The sequence below is a fragment of the Pseudopipra pipra genome, chromosome 11 (assembly GCF_036250125.1).
Source record: "Pseudopipra pipra isolate bDixPip1 chromosome 11, bDixPip1.hap1, whole genome shotgun sequence".
Classification (NCBI taxonomy): Eukaryota; Metazoa; Chordata; class Aves; order Passeriformes; family Pipridae; genus Pseudopipra; species Pseudopipra pipra.
In genome coordinates this window covers 18633818-18652306 of record NC_087559.1, presented here as the reverse complement: position 1 = coordinate 18652306, position 18489 = coordinate 18633818, and the positions used below count along the sequence as shown (strand labels likewise).

The window sequence follows — 18489 nt, the reverse complement described above, 5'->3', positions numbered from 1 at the left end:
ATACAAGTAATTTTTGCTTATCTGTTTGTCCAAAGTAAACAGCTGTGCAGTTTTACTGGAATTTCTCAAGAAAATGAGAAAAAAGATGGCCTTCCACTCCTGGAAAAGCTTAAAGAAATTCTGCAATCCCTGATAAAGGTTTTGTTGGCTTTGTTTCCCTTTGGTCACAGGTGAACGTGCGAAATGGGATGACCCTGCACGACTGTCTGATGAAGGCACTGAAAGTGAGAGGGCTGCAGCCAGAATGCTGTGCAGTTTTTCGACTTCCTGAAACGAAAGGGTAAGAGGAGAACTTTTCAGCTAGAGAACAGGAAAATCTTGGGTTTGGCATAGCAGCAATAACGCTCTTCTCTGTGGCTGGTTTCTTTTGAAAGCACAGTTTGGTTGTGAACTCTTCTGTGGTGCTTTCGTTACCCTCCCCTGGGGATAATCCTTCAGCTTCCAGGGTATTAACAATTTTAGTTTGGTTTAAAGCTAAATATTGAAAATGCTTAAAATGGAGGGGTTCACTCAAGTGCTTGGAAGGTCTCACTGAGACTTTTGTCATGCTCTGGAATAAGTGATGCCTTCATATTTGAGGTGCATTTCACTGCTGCATTGGGAAACTTCAGTGCTAGTGATTCTTAGCCAGCTTAACTGAATGTCTCTGTGTGCTCAGTTTGGAGGCTCTGATTCCTATACAACTGTCCAATGTTTGGTTTTAAATCTCACTTCAGATATTCCTTATTTTTTTGTAGGACTGGGGATGCTGCTATTAAATACCAAATGATTGTTTTTACAAGCTGAGGGAGTGAAGGTATCTCATGGCGTTAATACACTTAACTTCACACCTCGTGAGGCTTGGGCTTAATGCTCCTGGAAGCCTCAGTCACGAGGCAGGAATTTGTGGGGTTACCTCTCTGTGGAACTCAGGCCGTTCTGGGGTCACCAGTAACTTCAGTGCCCAAGCACTTTCATGTCACTGAGTCTGTCGTTCATAATTCCTTATGTTTTGTTTGCAGGGGTGTTTCTGTGACTCCATTAAGACTTCCAAGTGTCTTATTTCAAATAACATATATATAAAATGTCTTAAATGTTCAAAAATGAGCCGAGAGAGTGGTGACCCGCAGCGCATTCAAAACTCCTCCCCATGTTTGAAGTGAGGGACAACAGGGATGTAGCTCCTGTAAGAGGCTGGCTGTGCTTTGCTTTGTATTTTTCAGTTTACTCAAGAAAACTCACACAACACAGATTGTTGGTTAGGCCAAACTTTTTATCTCCTAAGGAATTTCGTTTTCTCTGTTTTCTCCCTCAGAAAAAAGGTGCGTTTGGATTGGAACACGGACGCTGCCTCCTTGATTGGAGAGGAGCTGCAAGTGGACTTCCTTGATCATGTTCCGCTCACTACACACAACTTTGTAAGCTTTGCCTTGTCTGTATTTTGATGTAAATTGTATTAATTGACCCACGTACTCAGTCAAAGAATGTTTTGGGCATTAGACAGCTTTTGGCTTCCTAAGCACAGGGATTTTCAGAAATGATGATTGATTCCTTCACCCCTGCTCCCTGCAAATTAGACTGGCTAAGTATCAATTTGCATTGAAATGCCAGAATTGTATTTATTTCATTAGTGATTCCTGGGTGTCAGAGACTCTGAAAGCTCACATTATGCACACTCTTCAAAGATCTGATGATTGCCATTTTTTATTTTATATAAATACGTATTTATGTAACTATTGTATTAAGATATTGTGTCTTTAAAGTCCAGAACTGTGAGATAATTTGCATTTTCAGTCTCTGACTCATCAGTCAAAAAAGGCTGGATAAGTTCAGGACATTTATTGGACTGATGGTATTTGTACTGAATATACAGGGAGAGTGTTAATTCTGCAGGTCGTGACATTGCTCTGTGAGCTAATGCTGCCCTGTAGTTTGACAGAGTGGTTTTTTGGGGGATGAAAGGCTAAAGGCTTTCAAGCTCCTTCTCAAAAATGGATTATTTATTCAATAATAAATAAGGTTTGTGTTTTAGGGTTTGGGTATATGTGTGGGGTTTTTCCAGCTCTTCCGTTATTTCCTTCTTCATGGGAAGGAACTCCATTCCTCTATTTTTGCCTGTTTGTTGTTTTGTTGCAGAAATATGTTGTGCTAAGTGGCAAACCGAAGGATTGTCATTTCCACCCATTAGAAAGGTTAGGATTGATTTACAAAATCTGAAAGTAGCATTAATTCTACTTGACATTTTTAGAAAACTACACAAAAAAAATCATCTACAGTTGGTCACCAGAAAATGAATATTTTTCTCCAGATCTGAGAGGAGCTCAAACTTCAAGATTTCCTCCCCAGTATGTTCTGGAGGAAGAAACCCTGTGGTTCATTATACTCTTTTTTCATATTGCAGAAGCTTCAAGAGAAAAATGTATCCTGCCATTTAAGAAAGTAGAAATTCCTTAAGCTATTTTATTTACTAAGGAACTTATTTCTTATGCAAGGGATATTGGTTAGTCATAAACATACCCCAAGGGTTTTGACTAATAAAAATAATAACAAAGTGGTCCTTACAATCAGATCCTCCTTCCTCCCTGGTGTTACCAAAAACAAACAAAAAAACCCAGTTCTTGGCCCACTGAGCTCTGTCACCTTACTGGGCAAAAAAATTGCTTTTGCGTTTGACAGAACACTTTTTTTCTTTCTTTTTTTTTTGTAAACAAAGCCCTGAGTGTTTCTGAGCTTTCCAACCAAACTGGAAATCTATGCAAGAATATCCAAGTGCGGTTTTCAGTTCAGTAGCAGTCTGGGGGCACTGATAACAAATAACAGGGTGCTCATTTCTGCCAGGCTCTGCAGCTCCCGGTGGGGGTTAATGAGGAGCAGTCTGTAGCTGGGATGAATGATTTGGGGTGTTTTCCAGGCTCGGAAGACCTTCCTGAAGTTGGCCTTCTGTGACATCTGCCAGAAGTTCCTGCTCAACGGCTTCCGCTGTCAGACCTGTGGCTACAAATTCCACGAGCACTGCAGCACCAAGGTCCCGACCATGTGTGTGGACTGGAGCAACATCAGGCAGCTCTTGTAAGGACTGTTTGTTTTTAATAGCAGCCAGGATTTCTCTGTGACAGACAAGCATTTTTTTATCTCTTATCGTGCTGATAAATTTGGATGGTTGGGAAGTGGATCGATATCCAGGATTGTGCATTGATTTCATGAAACAGCCAGCAATGATTGTCTGTTCCCAGGGAAAGAAGGCTGTTTACATTCAAGGCATTTTGCTCTGGCACTAAATTTTAATCTGGGACAAGCAAACAAATATCCTGAATGACCCTCTGTTTGAACAGTGATAGCAATTCCTCACATAACACTTTTGTTAGGAATAAAAAAGGCCATGATTCAGTTGGTTTTTAGCTGTTGGAAGCATTAGCGTGCAGAACTGCACAACTTCTGGCACCCTGCTGAAAACAAATAGGATGGTGAGAAAACAGATGAAGAATAATACTTTCCTAGTATTGCTTAAAATAAGTTGAAAATCATTGTTAGAAGTCCTTTCATGCAAAAGTGTTAAAACCTGGAATCATTTTTGTGTCTTAGTGATTGTATTTTTTTATAACTGAACTTGCTCATGCAGTTATGCATTTTCTCATACTGATCAGTTATTAGAGCGTAGGATGACTTGGTGCTACCGGGGTTTAATGGAACTTGAAAAACATGGGTCAAATACTCTTTCAGGAAAATCTGAAGTCTCTGAAGTTTAGAAGGAACACATGGACATTGTCTTTTGGAGTCTGAAGGCAGAGGTTTTAGTCGTACCACAGACAGGGGGAAAACACGATGCAAAAACAGGAATGCGTTCATGAAGTTCATTATGCTGCAGAGAAACAGCCCTTTGAAATTAGAGCTTTAAAGAGCATTGTACAGGAGGTAGTGTAGCAGTTGAAGTTGTAATTGTTTTTGTTGATATTTCAGATTGTTCCCAAATTCAAATATCAGTGACAGTGGTGTCCCTGCACTACCTCCCTTGACAATGAGGCGGATGCGGGAGTCTGTCTCCCGGCTACCTGTTAGGTAAGATAGTATTGCCTGTCATTTCTGCTTTGGGAAATACACTTGTTTCAAAACAAACAGTCAAAACCAACAAAAGACCCCCAACTCCTCAAAAGCAGAAGGTTGGGATGAATGTGCAGGGTGGCAACACCACTTCCTCACAGATAATATGCAGTGTCCTTTCTTGTTCTTGAATTCAAGCAGACCATTGATTTGAGATTTTATATTTTTAATTTTCTGTCTTAAAATTGTAAGGAAGGGTTTTTGGAGACCTTTGTTTTTCTGCCTAAGAAAATTCAAGGCTCCCTTTTGGTATTTTTGTGAATGAATTTTATTTTATCTGATCAGGCAGTACGGTGCATCAGGGGTTTGTGTCGTGCTGGATGATTTGCATACATTAAAATAATGCTGTGATGTTGTGATGATAGGAGTTTAAAGAGAGAACAGTGAGACCTGAAAATTGCTCCTCCTAAAGAAAATTTTGATGCCTCAAGAGAACATTCTTGTAGTTTTAAATGCTAAAATAAAACATGGATTCCTTTCCAAGGGGCCTGTCTCCTGATTCTAACTTGTGCCTGTATTCTTTTCCTTGAAATTCTAGAGGCTGAAGAGGGCAGGCCAGCTTTTGTTTTTTCTGCATCTCTTTGAAAAATCTTGGCCTATTCAGGAATGAGGCACAAAGCACATAGTTGACTTGCAAATGGTTCTATGTATTTCTTTATTTATTTTAGTGGGAACTCCATCAGAATTGATCTTTGCCATCTCATTCTATTTCTGCTGTTGTTAAACAATGACTTACTAACTTGATAGATATTTTTAAGCTTTTTTGTGAAGACTGGCTGATTTCAGTTAAGATACATGTGTGTTTTGGGATCAATATGGTTTGAGTGACCTTAACTGTGATTTATAACTTTCTGTGGAACTGGATTTTTGTGTTGGCCTCCTTTTAACTGGTGTTGAGTTTCATGACTTCCTTGCTGGCTGTTCTGAGCAAAGCATTGAACAGTCTTGCAAACCTTGACAAATTCAAGGCTTAGCTCTCAAGCTGTACATTCTACAGGCTTGAAATGAGCAGTTTGTTTAAGTTTTACAGCCCTGAATGCATCTATCAGAGCCAGTATTTTGTCAGCACATTAAATGTGATTTGATGGGGATTGAGGTGAACTGTGGCAAAATTCGTAATGGCAGAAACAGTCTTATGTTAAACACGCTAGTGTTTGTATGTGAGCTGTCAAGAACTTTGAGTTTTTTCGGTTTATTTCCCAAGTTAAACTGGGAATGATTCAGCTGACCAGACAGTGTAGTTGGTGTGAAAGTCCCAGCTTTTTCTCTGATTGGAATTCTGTGTATATTACTTTTGGATAGGTTACACTGAACAGTGTTTTTCAATTGCTAGTGGGGAAAAAAATAACCACAACTTTCCCTTTCTCTCTCTCTCCTCAGTTCCCAGCACAGGTATTCTACACCTCATGCCTTCACATTCAACACCTCCCATCCTTCCTCTGAGGGCTCTCTGTCTCAAAGACAGCGATCCACATCCACACCAAATGTCCACATGGTCAGCACTACAATGCCTGTAGACAGCAGGATAATTGAGGTAATCCTGGGAGGAGGGAGCAAGTACCATAAAGTTAAACTAAAACTCTGAGTGGCCATCTAATAAGTCACCGATTGGGTTTTCTTCTTTGCTTTCTGTCATTAGCTTACTGTTGGCCTTAGTTGGCTGAGTGATGTACAGTAGAGGTGACACATCTGCATAGAAAGTTAATAATTCATTCTTGCAGTCTATCAACTTTGCTGAACTGATAGGCAGATTTTTGGTGTATGTCAGGATGTGGTGGAGCTTAACAATCAAGTTTTCCAGATCTGAAGAGAAAATAAGCTCAGCTTTGCTGAAGAAATGCCTGTTAGGCATATCTAAAAATGTTCTTTCAAACTTAAAAGTCTGGGTTTGTTGTGGGGTTGGTGTTTGTTTTAGGTCAGACTACAGGTGCTGTAAATCTGGGTGTAGTTCTTCGACTTGGAATACTCAAGTCAAAGCCTACTGGTGATATGTTTTGTGTTATCCCTGTAGGATAACAGTGATTCTGGGTTTGTGGGCTAAAGCCAGCTTATCTCAGGGTACTTCTGCTGTTACTTGCTTCAAGCACCTTTTTCTTTTATTTTCCTACCTTGGACTGGCAGTAGTGAGGGACAACTCTTTGAAGTCAGGCCTAAAGTGGTTGGGGTTTTGTTTAATTTTGCTTTGTGATAACCCTGACAAAATGAGGGTGTGGTGTGCAGGAAAGGCTGGCAGAAGGGAATGCTGAGCTGCAGGACCTCAGACAGAGCACTGTTTGGTGGTTTCTTCCTCTGGAGTAGTTCAAAAACTCTTCAGGCCAAGCAAAAGCCTTTGACTGCGGAGTTCAGGTGCATCTTCAGCTGCTAGTTCAGAGCCCTCTGTGGCATGTGAAGGCTGAAGTGTGCTGCAGAATTCCTGTGGCCCTTCGGGAGGGAGGGACAGTGCCCTACAGCCCCAGGAAGTGTTTGTGGCTGGAAGCTTTGTGGCCCCTTTCTCTGGGGTTTCCTTAGGCTCACAGCCTTTTTCAGTGCTTCAGAACCCTGCTGACCATCTGTGGTGGCACCAAACATGATGGAGCACTCAAAGAGAGATGAATTACCTTTGCAGAGTGATGACTTCAAGGAGACGTTGCTTTCTTTATTCGTTATCAGAGCAGTAAAGACAGAAATGCTTTCTGTTCTGGCTCTTCACGTTATCATAGGGATTGAGTAAAAACACTTGGTGTGTCTTAAAGGCTTTTCCAAAAGGCTTTAAAAGGGTCCCAGAGCAATGCAGGAAAAAGGGAGTAGAGACCTTTTAGTACGTCAGGAGAAAGATCACCTTAAGGTGGTTTACCAGAGGCAGGTGTTAGTGAACTTTGATTTGAGCAGGAATACTTATTTGAAAATTTTACTGCACTTACTTACCATTTATCAACCAAATTAGGCTGCTTTTTCTTTACTTTAGCCTAACATTTTAAAATTATTTTTTATACTTCCTCTGTTCTTTTCTTTTATCTCTTACCATGTTGGCCTAGAATAACAGCCTGAATGCTTCTCCCAGTTCCTGGTGCAGACGGTTTTGTTTGAGGGGAAGAGTAGGTATTTTCTTGGTGCCTTTTGTTTTCTTGTGATTAACAGGATTGCTATAACTCGTAAGCCATGGCACTGTCCACGTGAAGTGTTTAATCAGTGGAGCTGATTGGATGGAAACCTTTGTAGCATGTTTATACCTAAATATTGAGGACACTAATTGGAAGAGGCAAACTGATGGAAGAGCTTCCTTTCTGTTGAGCTGAGTGGATTCAGAGCACTGTGAATTGGAGGAGCCTTGGATTAGAGATGCCTTTGGTCACACAGCCCTTAAAGCAGAACCTTCTCAAACAAATCTGTTGTGTGGCCTTTTCCTTCCGGAAACTATTTATATTGACTATAACCATACAGAGCCCTTAGACTAAGAACAGGTACCGTTTTTATTTCACATGAAAGTAAAGTTGACAGACTACAGCACTGTGTATGGTGTTATTTGTTTTGGGAGAACAACTCCAAGAAAGTGGGTTTGCTTCATTTGCTGTTGGATTCATAAGCAAAGAAGAAAATATTCAAATCAGGGTTGAAGTTCAAAATACTTTTTTAAAGTAAGAATTAAGTATACATAAGTATGAGAACAGTTGAAAATTCTTTAGTTATTCTTTAGCCAGCTTAATTTAAAGCAGTTACGTTCTCAGGCTGATGTACAAAACCCACCACTTGTTATTAATTCAGGTTCTGAGAGGTTTTTATTGTCCTTCAGATGGACAAAGTAATAATTGCAAGAGTTTCATTGATAGTTTATGCAGATATTAATCCACTCAGGTTTTGAGTGCAGGAATACTGTGCATAGTCAAGCCTGGGAGAATGCAACCAATTGGCTAAAATGATGCATTTCATAAATGAATCTTTGCTAAGGATAATCTTAATTTGAAACTGTACAGTGGAATGTAGGCTTGTTCTGTCCTTCTATGAAATCTTACATTTATTATTCTACTAACTAGTTAGTTTGAATTGACTTCTGTTAACTCTGACAGTATTTAACATTTCTGTAGTGCATGTTCTTGCTTTGTACTTATACAGTCCCTGGATATTTTACCTTTCCTGTATGTTCTTTGGGATAATCCCTAGCAGGTGAGAAAAGCTGTGCAGTCCTGTTTGTCAGAGCTTAGTTTTCCTTGTGCATGGCTGTAGAGTTGTGTTGTGCCTGTGGCATGAGGTGAGAGCTGTCACACTGTACCAACAAGTGCCCTGTGCAAACCCACGCTTTCAAATGCCAGACTGGAACCTGGGGGGAGATGTCCTGGGAACCAGGAGGTTTTGTATGAGGGCACGAATTGTAGCCTTTTTTTTTTTTTGGGTTGAAATAGTAGAGTAGAGATGTTTAAAATGTATATTGAATTGGAATATTTTAGGCCTTTTCTTTTTTTTAAGTTTTCCTACTTGTAACCCAAAACCTGTTTGGGAACTTGTCCCCTGGAGACAGAGGCCATCCCAGGAGCTGTCCCAGCCCTCAGACACAAGCATGTCCCAAGTGCAGGGGGGGAATGCAGGCAGCATTGATGGTGTTCTTCTTGTTCTGTGTCTTTTTTTTCCTCCCACTTTCCTTCTTTGGTAGTAATACCCTTTAATATGCTGTGACTCTTTTCATGTTTTGTAAGAATTCACAAATTGCATGGGTTTAGCATACAGGATTGTTATCACTAGGAAATCACCCATCTTTAGGAGGGTGTTGGCCAATATTGCACTCAACCAAAACCAGCAGAACCAATTTCAACACCATTCCTGCTTGTTCCTTTGTGTGCTGTCTGATGTTTATTAACTTCATTATCCATCTTCCCTGTTTTAGGATGCAATTCGAAGCCATAGTGAATCAGGTATGTTTTCAAAAACTTAAATAATTTCTAATACTATTTTGATTGTTTATTTTCTTGTTCATGAATTATTTTTCTTGTTTCCATATTTAAGCCTCACCCTCTGCTCTGTCTGGAAGTCCTAACAATATGAGCCCAACTGGCTGGTCTCAGCCTAAAACCCCAGTCCCAGCCCAAAGAGAGAGAGCTGCTGGATCTAATACACAAGAAAAGAACAAAATTGTAAGGATGGTAATATTTGTTTTAATTTAAAAAAAAAAGTTAGATTAGGCTGGGAGTAGGGGTGTGTTGGGATAAATTTCTGCTCTTAAAAGGCATGAAAAGCTGCTGGTAGTGTTGGATTGCTCTGCACTGTGTATGTAGTAGCAATATAATTTGAACTAATTTGGGAACAATCACTATTGCGTTGGGTTATAAATGCTCAGAACAAAGTGTTCTGCATTGAAAATGAATTTCAGATAGTAGTGTGAAATTGTTTTCCAGTGCAGATTCAAGGATTACCTTTTAAATCTTCAGAGGCTGCATCTTTTTTATTATTTTTAGTATGTTTAAGGTTAGCCTTATTATCACTATTATCCCTGTGTTGCCATAGCTTCCATAGAAAGTGGATATTAATAGTGCCTTCATTTTCATGGCAAGTTAGTCAGAATGGCTCAGGGAGAAATAGCTTTAACAAAATGCAAGTTTTCCCTCAAATGTTTGATTTAAACTTAGATGATGGAGGGGGGAGAAAGAATAGTTAGAATAATAATTAGTTATATTTTTTTCAAAATGCAAGTACAGTTGCTAAGTGGGACTCAACAGTTGTTACTCACTTGGACATCTGACGTTTCACACTCATCTTTTTGTTTTATTCCTTTTAAACACATAAAGAGTTCCAGAATTTTAGCATTGTCATTTTGAAGAAGCCAGTAAGGTTCTTAAGTATTTCAAATGGCTTTAAATATTGATTGTAAAATATTTGTTCTTCTTAAGATCTAAGATTAGGGTTTAAGTTTCTAGGGCAGAACTGAGGATAACTTTTTAAAGCAGTTCAAGCCATCCAAGAAAGTGGATGAGGAGAAAAAGAAAAGTCCAGATTGCAGGACAAAACCCTCAAGGTTTCAGGTCATATTTTTTGTGTGTATATGTAATACATTTGATTAAAAGGTAAGAGTAAAAGCCATGTCAATTTTTGTTCCAGAGGCCTCGTGGACAGAGAGATTCCAGTTATTACTGGGAAATAGAAGCCAGTGAAGTCATGCTTTCCACCAGGATAGGGTCAGGTTCCTTTGGAACAGTTTACAAAGGCAAATGGCACGGTGAGTTCTTGACTTGGCACCATCTCACAGTGTTGATGTGGTGGGACAGCACTCCTGAAAAAGAGAATTTAATGATGCTCTGCGCTTTTCTAGCACCACAAGTAGTGGGTGAGAAACAGTAACTTCCTTACTGTAGCAGCACTGAAATTAAGGCAAAGAACAGACATTAATCAGACATTTCTATCATTCACGATTTTTCTGCTCTTCCCGGATAGAAGATTTATCCCTCCCCTTCCAAAATGGAGTAGTATCTAAGTCTAGAAAGTTTGCTTTTTAGATAAAGTTTTGTTAAAAAGGTTATGTATATATATACATATAAACATTTTAATATTTAAAGTTAATTATAAAAATGCTGAAGCTGGATAGCAAAATGTTGATTTACATGCAAATTAGTAGAGGTGTATTGTACACAAATTAGGAGTTTTAATTACACTGCATATTACTGTTATTTTGGAGAGGAGAAAAAAAAAAGCTGCATTTTTAGTAACTTTTATGGTCAATGTATTTTCAGGGGATGTAGCAGTGAAGATACTAAAGGTGGTAGATCCAACCCCAGAGCAGTTCCAGGCCTTCAGAAATGAAGTGGCTGTGCTGAGGTGAGTTGGGGTTTCACTGCTAAACTCCTTTATTCCAAGGCTCTGTGTTTGATTCCCACCCCTCCTTTAAGCCTTTTTGCCCAATATTCTGTGTTTGATAGATACAAAAAGCAGATCTCCAGAGAAAAACGAAAACATTTATATTGACAATTCTGACTGTTGCTGTGGAGCTGTGAGACACAATCACAGCTCAGAGGCTTTCAGGGGTTCTTTGCTGCTTCTGAAAGTTGTGTTTTCACCTCAGTAGTGCAAACACCCAGAATTGTTCAGGTCACCTCGGGCAGGAAGAGGTGAGGATTAATAAATTCTGCCATAATTCTCACCATCAGAGGACTTGAACTCATACTTGATACTTTTAAAATTGCAGCATAAGACTTTTTTTTTTTTTAATGCTTAAACATGTACTTTGATCTGAGAGCTTTTTACTTTGAAATACTGGTTTTTTTAGTGTTTGAATAACTATCTGTGATGTTCCTCCTGAAACTGAATTCTTTAGATACATAAAAACCATCTTCTCATCTGATAATTCCTTCAGTTTATATAGACCCTTTAGTTTCCTCTTGACATTAATTTTTCTCTCTAAAGTTGTCACTCTTGCACAGCTTTCAGGATGATTCTGTTGTTCCAGTAACTCTTTCTAATACCACTTGCAAACGTGAATGTTGGTCATTGATTTCAAAACACTGAAATCTTCATGACGTCTTTTCCTTAAATGTTGATTTTATATAACTTCTGTGGAACTAAAAAGCAGTATTTTAACTAAAATTTTAACCAAAAAAACAGCTGATTTTATTAAAAAAATATAAATTGGCAACCCTGGCATATTTTTATTATTTGTAAAACCAAACTTTAGTCACATATCCAACTTGGAAAAATTTTGCAGGAAACTCATGTTTTTTGGCCTCCAAAGCTGAAATACGTTCCTTCAGCCAGGAATCCACTTCTAAAGGCCTTTGAACACGTTTTTTATGGAGACACTGATTTCCCTGTCTGCTCCTTTCTGTTAGGAAGACTCGGCACGTGAACATCTTGCTCTTCATGGGCTACATGACCAAGGACAACCTGGCCATCGTGACCCAGTGGTGCGAGGGCAGCAGTTTGTACAAACACCTGCACGTCCAGGAGACCAAGTTCCAGATGTTCCAGCTCATTGACATCGCCCGGCAGACAGCACAGGGCATGGAGTGAGTGGGATGGACAGGCCTGGCCTTGGCCTTGGAGTGGGGTTTGCCTTCCCTTCCTCAAACCCTGGCATGGGGGGGCTGTGCTGAAATAGGAACGGGGCAGAACGGGCTGTGCAGCCTCAGCTCAGCACTGTTGGGGGCAGCTGTGCTGCTGTTCAGTCATTTGTCCCTGGGGATTCTTCAGATCACAGGGTCAGGGAATGGGTTGGGTGGGAAGGGACCTTAAAGCCCATCTCATTCCACCCCCTGCCATGGGCAGGGACACCTTCCACCAGTCCAGGTTGCTCCAAGTTCATCCAGCCTGGCCTTGGACTCTCCCAGGGATCCAGGGGCAGCCACAGCTTCTCTGGGCAACCTGTGCCAGGGCCTCCCCACCCTCACAGGGAAGAATTCCTTTCTAATATCCCATCTATCCCTGCCCTCTGGCAGTTAGAAGCCATTTCTCCTTGTCCTGTCACTGTCTGCCCATAGAAATCCCCCTTCCTCCTTTTTATAAGCTCCCTTCAGGTCCTGGAAGGACCTGTGAGGTCTTCCCAGAGCCTTCTCTTCTCCAGGCTGAACAAACCCAGGTCAGTTCATGTCACTTATCAGTCACCTCTTCTGTATTTTATCTTGTATAGCTTGAGGTTGTTATAACACACTACATAAGATCCTGTTCTAAATATACAATTAAGGGGTTTTTTAATTCCCCCTGTTGCTGTAACATTGCAGTGTTTGACAACCACTAATTCATCCTGCTGGTAGTTCTGTGGAATGAGGGAGTGGCTGTTCCTACTCTGCAGCTCCAGGACTCGCTGAGATACACCCTGCAGATGTCTGAGTTGACTGAGGCCCCACCTCACTGCTCTGCCAGCACTTGTTCTGATGCTGGGAGCACACAAGGTGCTGTCAGTGCTCATCCATTTTGTGCATCAGGACCCAGGTTTCCAGTCAGACCCTCAGCAAACTGGGGACATGTAAATGGAGAGGGTTTGTGAACAGTGCCCTTAGCACAGGGGACAGATTTCCTGCACAGGAGGCCAGCCCCAGTTCTGCAGGGTGAGTGTGAGCGATGCCATCCCTGTGCCCAAGGTGCTGTCCTGCATTCAGCTCATTGTTTAGAGTCTCCTCCTGGTGACCAGAAGTGCCCTCATCCTGTCCCTGGACTCAGGCCAGAGGGGTGAGCAGTGGTTGAGTGTGCCATGAACTGCCCTGGGGGCTGGGGGTCAGTGGAAAGGCTGTTTGGGAGCAGCTTTGGGAATGACACTGCTCTGCTTTTCCTTCACAGCTATTTACATGCAAAGAACATCATCCACAGAGACATGAAATCGAATAGTATCCTTTCTTAATGGTCCTGCCTTCAGTGGGAGGGTGATTTATTGGTAATGGAGCTTTTGGGGGGGTTGAAATAGCTGTGTCATAAATATATATATATATATATATATATATATAAAATAATGAGCAATTCCTACCGATGAGCAAGAAGCTGCTTTTTAGGGAGGACTTCCATAGGACACATGTGCTTGCTTTTCATACTCTTGGGGTAAAGATGTGCAACAGCTGGGCTCCCAAAGTGTCTTGTTTTAGTTAAATGGTGTTCGTGCAATTGTCTGGTACCCTGGGACAGGCTGCATCTTCCCTTGGTGGGAGCAGTGCCTGCTGATCTCTGTGTGCACATGTGGGGCTTGCGACTGTTTCTCATGTATTTTAATATATTTAGAACACCTCCTGTGACTGCCAGAAATGAAGCCAAAAATCTTACTTTAAACTCAAGAAAAGGCAGCCTTTTACCACTATATTTTGTGCAAAAATACAGATTTAGTAATGCACGTGGAGTAAAAATGTTGTGAACTGATGTCTTTTGCCTTTGAAAGTGCCTGCTTTTGGAGTTGCCAGGAACAGCAGGAATTGTGGCTTCCTTCCATAAAATCTGAACAGGATGTTTTGAAAATGTCATCATAAAAAAAATATGCCAAATTCAGTAGTTCCATAATGGGGATTCCCATTTTCAGTTAAACTAGAAATAGAATCATGTCAGTGTATAGGAAGTCAGGAGTTCGTGATTCCTGATAATGATTTTTGTGAAATAAATCAACTCTGCTTCTGACATGGAAATTAGAGTCAGTCATGTTTATATTTCCGAATCATCTCTTTGAACTTAAAACATTCCTAAGTGAAATTGTTAAATGATATTTTAAAATAACCCCAGCAAAGAAAGTGCTGGCTATCAATCGTAACAGGCAGATCTGTTAAGGAGATAATTACAAGTAGTACAGAATATTTCCAGTTAAAAGAGTTACACTATGGTTAAATCTCAGGAGATCTGCCAGAGAGCTTTATGTAAATAGATTTATTTTATATTTACTTCTACTCATAGGTTTGTTTGATTTTTTGTTTGTTTGGTTTAGGGGTTTTTTTTTTGAGTTGTGAGACCTCTGTGCTGTTTCCTTTTGTGTCTTGCGACACCAGTTCAGTATTTTGGTACCTGCAGGCATTGATGGTAATTAGCATTGTTGATTTCTGTCCTAACTCACCATAAGGATAGATGTACAAATAATGCTGAAACATCTGGTCTGGTTTAGTCTTAAATGTTAACTTTGTAAATATGGATGCCATAAACTGCTTTTCCTGTGTTGAAGATAGAGCTTGCAGCAGGTTTAAATAAAACAATCAGCAATATTCTTGGATAGTGGCTCGTGTTTGTGATCAGCAGACACTTTGTAGCCACGTCAGAAAATCCAGAGTGGTTTCCTCAGTTTTGCAGTTTCTTTAACAAGCCTTTAGATATATTTCTGCACGAAGGCCTCACAGTGAAGATCGGAGACTTCGGGCTGGCCACGGTGAAGTCACGCTGGAGCGGATCCCAGCAGGTGGAGCAGCCCACAGGCTCCATCCTGTGGATGGTGAGCCAGCCCTGCCCTGCTCCAACCCTGCCTTTGGGCCTCTTGTGTTCTGGCAGCTGGACACTGTTTGACACCTTAAACCTCAATGAATGTGCTCTGAGTACTGTGGAGACTCTCCTTGCAGTTGTAGGTTGAGTTAAGATTGAAGCACGGAGTGCTGGAGTGTTCACTGTGCAAAGGGACACCAGGCACCTGAGGTTTCTCCTCTGGAGTGTTGGAGGTATTTAAATACTTAGGGCTGTCAGTGTGCCAGGAAGTGTCCTTTAAAAACATCAGGATGCTTGACCAGGATTGGTTTGTGCTTTGTAAAATACACACAACACCTGAAACCAAAAGAGCAGAAATTTTTTCTTTTAGAAACTTATTACAGAAAGCCAAATTTTTTTACAGCTTTCAGTAAAAGGATTTAAAACTAACCCAGTGGATACCTGAAACAGATCTTGGGGAAAAAACCCTGCATAGTTGTTCTTTGCAGGTTTTTTCCCATTTTAATCATTTGTAGCCCATCTTTGCTGAGCTGTCATCACATAGAAGGGGAGGTTGTTTCCGTTTCCTTGCAGGTTGCTCTGATCCCTTACTGGGGTTTTGTTGTGCTGTTGTACTTCAGTGCTTTGCTCAGTAATTCTGGGGGACTTCATTAGGGGAAAAAAGTCTCAGTCAATGGGAAAGTTATTTGGATTGTTTCTCTCTGGTTTTGTTCAGTCATTCAAAGTTGTTTCCTTTAAGCTGTTCTGCTTCATAATTGTGCTGTGTTTTGCAAAGGTGCTGCAGTGCTCCTGCAGCTCTTCCCTGCTCTTCAATCTGGGCTGTTTCCTACTTGGCTTTCATGAAAATGTTTTGATACGGATGTTATAAAATACCAAGTCTTTATTGGAATTGTGTGTTTTCCCCCTTTAACAGGGATACCTGTTTAAGAACTGATGGATAAAGTCTCAGGCTCAGCTCTCTGAGCCCCAGCACTGACCTTTTGGTGGCACAGTGCCCGCTCAGCCAGAGCCTTGCTCGTGTGCCCTCAGTGTTTAACCCCCTCCTGCTGTGTTTGTTCCCTGCCCAGGCCCCCGAGGTGATCCGGATGCAGGACAGCAACCCCTTCAGCTTCCAGTCAGATGTCTACTCCTATGGAATAGTGTTATATGAGCTGATGACAGGAGAGCTGCCCTATTCCCACATAAACAACCGAGATCAGGTGAGGAACACGCTGGGACCAGCATTTGATTTCTGGGTATTGCACATTTCGCAGGATAAACACAAATGCAAAACAATTGAAATGTTATTTATAACCTGCTTTGTTTCAGCAGCAAATCTGTGTTACTGAATGTTGATTCAGTATTGACAGGGACAGTTACTCAACGGAAAAAAATTGTTTTTTATAAACATTGTAAGTGCCCGGTGAATTTATTCACAGGTTAAAGCTTTAGGTACCTCAGTAAAATCTTGGTTTATACATTTGCATTTACGTGAACTTTCCCTTTTGATGTTAAAAATGTTGTTCTTGTGTCAGGTTGGATTCTGTGCTTTTTACTAAGGCAAAAAAATAGTGCCTATTGTCAGACCTTTAAATATGGAACGTTGGTGTGATTTAGTCTTTCCTGAGCTGTAGTCACCCAACCAATAATGGTAAAGAAGCACACTGAGGCCAGAACCCCCAACTGTTCTCTTCCCATGAACACTTCTCCTGGCTTAGCCAGTGTAGAGCCAATGCTGCAGGGCAGGAACTGTGGGATCTTTGGGAGCTGTTTTGATGATCCTCAGTTGTGGTTTGTGGTTTTGGTTGCTTTTTATAAAATTAGGATCTTCTAATGAGAAGTGTGTGTGTATGGAGATTATGGGGGCAAACAACTAGATTTTAGCCTCTATTAGTGACTCTTATGATCTCTAATAATTCACAGTCAGTGTTGTAAGTAGAAGAGGCCATTTCTGTTAAGCTAAGGAAGTTGTTTCTTATTTTAAGGTTGTCTACAAACTGGGCCATTGGAATATGCTTTAATTCATGATATTGAAATTATATGCAAGTTTCAATAACCATCACTGTTGCAAAACATGCAGCAGCTGACCCTCACATAAGTTTTCAGGAGGGACAGAATATTTCCAGGAGAAGAACACAAAGACACTATTTAGGATGAAAATCCTAAACAATGACCCTATTAACCTGGATTAAAACAGAATAAATATTTTCCAACACTAATAACATCTTTTATTGTTTGTCTCAAAACAGTCCATTTCCTTTTTTGCTGCATTAGTTGTGATTAGTTCTGATGATCTCTTGCAGCTGGCAGGCAGCTCCTTTTACAACATGACTTCAAGGTTGGACTTTACGATCTTGGAGGTCTTTTCCAACCTGAATGGTTCTGTGATTCAGAGATCCCTGAACATCAGGTTGTCACTGTAGACTCAGCAGGAGGAGCTCCCATGTCCATGTCATGGAGCACCAACAGCTCCTTCTCCTGCTGAGCCTTCCAAAGCCCAGCATTCCTGGTGCAGTCCCATCCTACCCTGCACACAGTGGGACCATCAGCCTGGTTAACTCCCTGGGACAATCTGCAGGGCTCTGGGCTGTCCTTTGGTACTCAGATTTGATCACCACCAGTGAAACCACTTCCCTGACTTTGGTTTATGCTGCTTCCTTGTTGTTCTGCAGATCATTTTCATGGTTGGCCGAGGTTATGCTTCCCCAGACCTCAGTAAACTGTACAAGAACTGCCCCAAAGCAATGAAGAGGCTTGTAGCAGATTGCTTGAAGAAGGTTAGGGAAGAACGACCTCTGTTTCCACAGGTAAGTGTGTTTTGTGCACAGGAGTTTCAGGGTATTGTATAAATAGCCATTAGCACACAAAAGAATCTGCTCAGGTGAAAGGTTTGGGTTACATGAAGTGCAGCTTGGTTCTTATTTTTGCCTTTGTTCATAACCCAGCTCCTTTGGCAGTTGGTATTTTGGTTCTGCAAAGGTCACGAAAAATCATGACTCATGAAGCTGAGGCTGTGCCAGGTGACCCACTTTAGAGAGAAGCAAAAACCCACCCTAACACAATTAAAATCAAATCCGTTTCTCTGTATACATTTTATTTTAGTGTAGGTTTGAGGGAAATGAGAGACAACTCCTCCTTTCCTTCCCCACAACTAAAAACAAGCAAACAAAATCCACTGGGGGATGGAAATTCATGTAGCAATTTTTGGTATTTTTACAAGGGATACTTTACCTTTTTCTGTCACTATGAGGATGGTGCTTTCTTATTAAATAGCTGGAATTAAATATCAGCAGATTTTGGAAAAAGAACTTCTTGCTGTTTTAAACAGCTTGTTTAAAAAGTTCTTTCCAACAGTTCTTTGCAAACAGACTGTCAGGCAGAAAATGCAGTTCTTTCCCTGTTACTCTGCTGGGATTGCACAAATGCTTGTGAATTGACTGAGAACTAATGGAAAACCCCTTCCCACCCTCTGACCCTCCCTGAGGCTTCTCAGAGCACAGCCTGGCTGGTAGAGGTGGGTTATTGCAGCTGCAGTGTTGTGTTCAGTGCCCACAGAGCACGTTGGCTGCTCTGCAGGATAAGCTTAAAGCCAGAACTGAATGG

The 18489-nt window shown here is 40.9% G+C and overlaps 1 protein-coding gene across 12 annotated transcripts in view; it reads left to right on the top strand.

Annotated features, from left to right (window-relative positions):
* Positions 1-18489, top strand: part of RAF1 (Raf-1 proto-oncogene, serine/threonine kinase) — a 67646-nt gene that overhangs the window by 48024 nt on the left and 1133 nt on the right. For 9 of the 12 annotated variants that reach the window (XM_064668021.1, XM_064668027.1, XM_064668028.1 and 6 more), the window contains 15 exons: positions 171-280; positions 1295-1397; positions 2891-3048; positions 3937-4035; positions 5458-5611; positions 7092-7151; positions 8933-8960; positions 9052-9179; positions 10141-10258; positions 10770-10854; positions 11862-12038; positions 13306-13352; positions 14802-14920; positions 15975-16106; positions 17559-17693. In XM_064668021.1, the coding sequence (XP_064524091.1) occupies positions 171-280; positions 1295-1397; positions 2891-3048; positions 3937-4035; positions 5458-5611; positions 7092-7151; positions 8933-8960; positions 9052-9179; positions 10141-10258; positions 10770-10854; positions 11862-12038; positions 13306-13352; positions 14802-14920; positions 15975-16106; positions 17559-17693 (1653 nt within the window). The remainder of the gene's footprint in view (positions 1-170; positions 281-1294; positions 1398-2890; positions 3049-3936; positions 4036-5457; positions 5612-7091; positions 7152-8932; positions 8961-9051; positions 9180-10140; positions 10259-10769; positions 10855-11861; positions 12039-13305; positions 13353-14801; positions 14921-15974; positions 16107-17558; positions 17694-18489) is intronic. The other 3 variants (XM_064668019.1, XM_064668020.1, XM_064668023.1) reach the window with 2 other exon arrangements.